At 36.0% G+C, this 3,226-nt stretch overlaps 1 protein-coding gene across 3 annotated transcripts in view; it reads right to left on the bottom strand.

The window, feature by feature from the left end:
• LOC106882663 (tetratricopeptide repeat protein 14) overlaps positions 1-3,226 on the bottom strand; it is an 83,370-nt gene that overhangs the window by 3,719 nt on the left and 76,425 nt on the right. For all 3 annotated transcript variants that reach the window (XM_014933421.2, XM_014933419.2, XM_014933422.2), the window contains exons 13-14: positions 3,024-3,141; positions 1,231-1,406 (exon numbers count right to left, since the gene is read on the bottom strand). In XM_014933421.2, the coding sequence (XP_014788907.1) occupies positions 1,231-1,406; positions 3,024-3,141 (294 nt within the window). The remainder of the gene's footprint in view (positions 1-1,230; positions 1,407-3,023; positions 3,142-3,226) is intronic.

Below are 3,226 nucleotides of genomic sequence, written 5' to 3'. Positions count from 1 at the left end.
ATATATAGATATATTCAGAAAAAGGAGATTGTTTTTCACTTTCATTTCATTTCAAAGATTCATCAGGAATGATGCTTTAACAGAAAATTCATACCTTTTATATATATGTGAGTTAGTTGAAAATGTCTGGAGTTGAATTGGAAGAGAATGTTTTTAAGTGTGTGTGTGTGTGTGTGAATGTATGTGTGTGTGAGCATGTGGTTAAGTAATTGGAAGTTTGGTTAAAGGGATAAAAACGAAAGAAAAAGAGAGAAAGGTATCTTTTTCAGGGATGGCTAAAATTTTTCGACTCACATACATAAAAGGCATAAATTTTCTGTGAAAAAATCATTTCTGATGAATTTCTGAAACAAGATGAAAGCACAAAATAATTATTCAAAATTCTGATTACTTCTGTTTTCTTAATATATAAAACCTGTACACCACTTCAAACAATCTGTGCCAGTGGCACGTAAAAGCACCCACTACACTCATGGAGTGGTTGGCGTTAGGAAGGGCATCCAGCTGTAGAAACTCTGCCAGATCAGATTGGAGCCTGGTGCAGCCTTCTGGCTTGCCAGTCCTCAGTCAAATCGTCGAACTCATGCTAGCATGGAAAGCAGACGTCAAACAATGATGATGATGATGATGATATATGTATATATGCATTATACATATATACAAACATAAATATATATACATATACCATTTTGAGCGTGGCCATTGCCAGTACCGCCTGACTGGCTCCCGTAGGATTTTCGAGCAAGATCGTTGCCAGTGCCCCTGGACTGGCTTGTGCGGGTGGCACATAAAAGACACCATTTCGAGCGTGGCCGTTTTCGTGTGGGTGACACGTAAAAGCACCCACTACACTCTCTGAGTGGTTGGCGTTAGGAAGGGCATCCAGCTGTAGAAACTCTGCCAAATTAGATTGGAGCCTGGTGTTGCCATCCGATTTCACCAGTCCTCAGTCAAATCGTCCAACCCATGCTAGCATGGAAAGCGGACGTTAAACGATGATGATGATGATGATGATATACACAGACTCCAGTCTGATTTGGCATAGAGACCATGCCAAATCAGATTGAAGTCAGATGCAGCCTCTCAGCTTACCAGCCCTGGTCGAACCATCCAACCCATGCCAGCATAGACAATGGACATTAAATGATGATGATGGTAATACACACACACACACACATACATACACACACATTAATTCATAGCACTCTCACTAAACTATAATCTATTTACCTATAATGTTGATATTTGTCAGAGACAACAACCCTCTTGTAGGAATGTCCAGATTTATCTAGTTTAGATTTATGTTGTGAAAAGCTTCCTTCCATACTATCCAAGTGGGATGAATTTCTATGTCTTGAGGAAGAAGATTCTATATTACGGCCAGCTGGAGTGGAATTAGGATCAGCCTGCAAGCAATTAATCAAAGTATGTTTAGTGTTATACTATTCATCACAAAAAGAAAATAATAGTTGCAGATAATCCTTTGTAATTAAAAGAGAATCTGCAGCAGATGGGCAGATGTAAAACCCATTGGATATGCTAAGCAAATGAGCAAAATAAAGTGAAAGGAAGTTGAGAACATGATGTTGATTATTAATTAATAAATGCAAGGGAAACATTTCCAATGACAATAGTTTTTTACTGGGAGAGCAAGCTGGCAGAATTGCTAGAATGTTGGGTGAAATGCTTAGTAGCATTTTGTCTGTCTATATGTTCTGAGTTCAAATTCCATTGGTATCAACTTTGTCTTTCATCCTTTTGGGGTCAATAAAATAAGTACCAGTTGAACATTGGGGTTGATTTAATTGACTTAGCTCCTCCTGCAAACCTTCTGGCTTTGTGCCAAAATTTGAAACCAATATCTTTTTTACTAGTCTGTCTAAAGAAGAACACTAATTCTCTTATCCATGCAATCCAAAGGCGGAAATAATAATGTGAGATTACTGCAATCAACTCTTTCGGATAATTGTTAAAAGGAAAATGTAGACAGTGAAGCAGACCCAGAGAGGTACATGTTTCAGAGAAGAACTAAAGATGACATGAGGCGGTGAGATGAATGAACCAAGTGGGCTTAGATGGAAAGAAACTGACAGGCAGTGGTTACAGCAGAAACAGAACCTCATAACTCAATGGTGAATGAATAGTTGTAGTTTAACAGGTAGAGAATAGTTGTCTTAAAAAAACATACATGATGATGGATTACGTCTATTTTAGTAGAGAACATACTTCTTCCATACTGTGAACAGTAGTAAACTCTGTGCATAGAAAACCATCCTCTGTCATGTAGTCTTGGTTATATAATATGTCTAGTTTCTATGAAAGATTAACAGAGACCATAAAGCCTAACATTTGTAGGGAATGTAATATTGTTAATAAATGAAGACACAGCATGAAAGACAGACATTAAGTGATGATGATGATGTGTAGAATATATATTTTGATGGTATTGAATGAAATTTGGTTATCAGAAATCTCTAAGCATTTTGTCTGGCATACTAACAATTCTACCAGCTCACTGCAGCAGCAGCAGCAATAACAACAACAATAAAAATGATGATGATGATAATAATAATAATAATAATAATAATTGTTTCAAATTTTGGCACAAGGCCAGCAATTTCAAAGGAAGGGGCAAATTGATTATATTGATCCCAGTGATCAACTGGCACTTATTTTATCAACCCTGAAAAGATGAAAGGTGAAGTCAACCTCAGTGGAATTTGAACTCAGAATATAAAGACAGATGAAATGCCACTAAGCATTTTGCCCAGTATGCTAATTATTCTTCCAGCTCACTGTCTTATATAATAATAATAATAATTAGCACCATCATTGTCATTATCTATTTCACCATAAATTCTTTACCAATAATTTATCTGCACTAATCACTTAACTTGCAACAAATTATATTTCGTTTTTTTTTTTTTTTTTGTAATCAAATACCTCATGGAAATTCTTAACCTAAAAGTTAAATATATGCAGATGTTATTCAAAATGTTTTTTGCTTTAACAAATTTTCTAACCTTTGTCTTAAACAAAATATGCCGCATATAACGACTGGCATCTGTATTGAGTGGATCCACTTGGAGTACCCGCTTATAGTAGTACTCTGCTTCATCTGCTTTATTCTGTTCTTCCAGGCTAGCAAATAAAATCATCACAGTTGTGAAAGATAAACAGTTCAGGCAACATTGCAAATATAATTAGATGAAACAGAATCATAGTT

The sequence above is a fragment of the Octopus bimaculoides genome, chromosome 3, assembly GCF_001194135.2.
Source record: "Octopus bimaculoides isolate UCB-OBI-ISO-001 chromosome 3, ASM119413v2, whole genome shotgun sequence".
Lineage (NCBI taxonomy): Eukaryota > Metazoa > Mollusca > Cephalopoda > Octopoda > Octopodidae > Octopus > Octopus bimaculoides.
The sequence above is the reverse complement of the archived record's forward strand: the minus strand, read 5'-3'. Positions and strand labels throughout refer to the sequence as shown.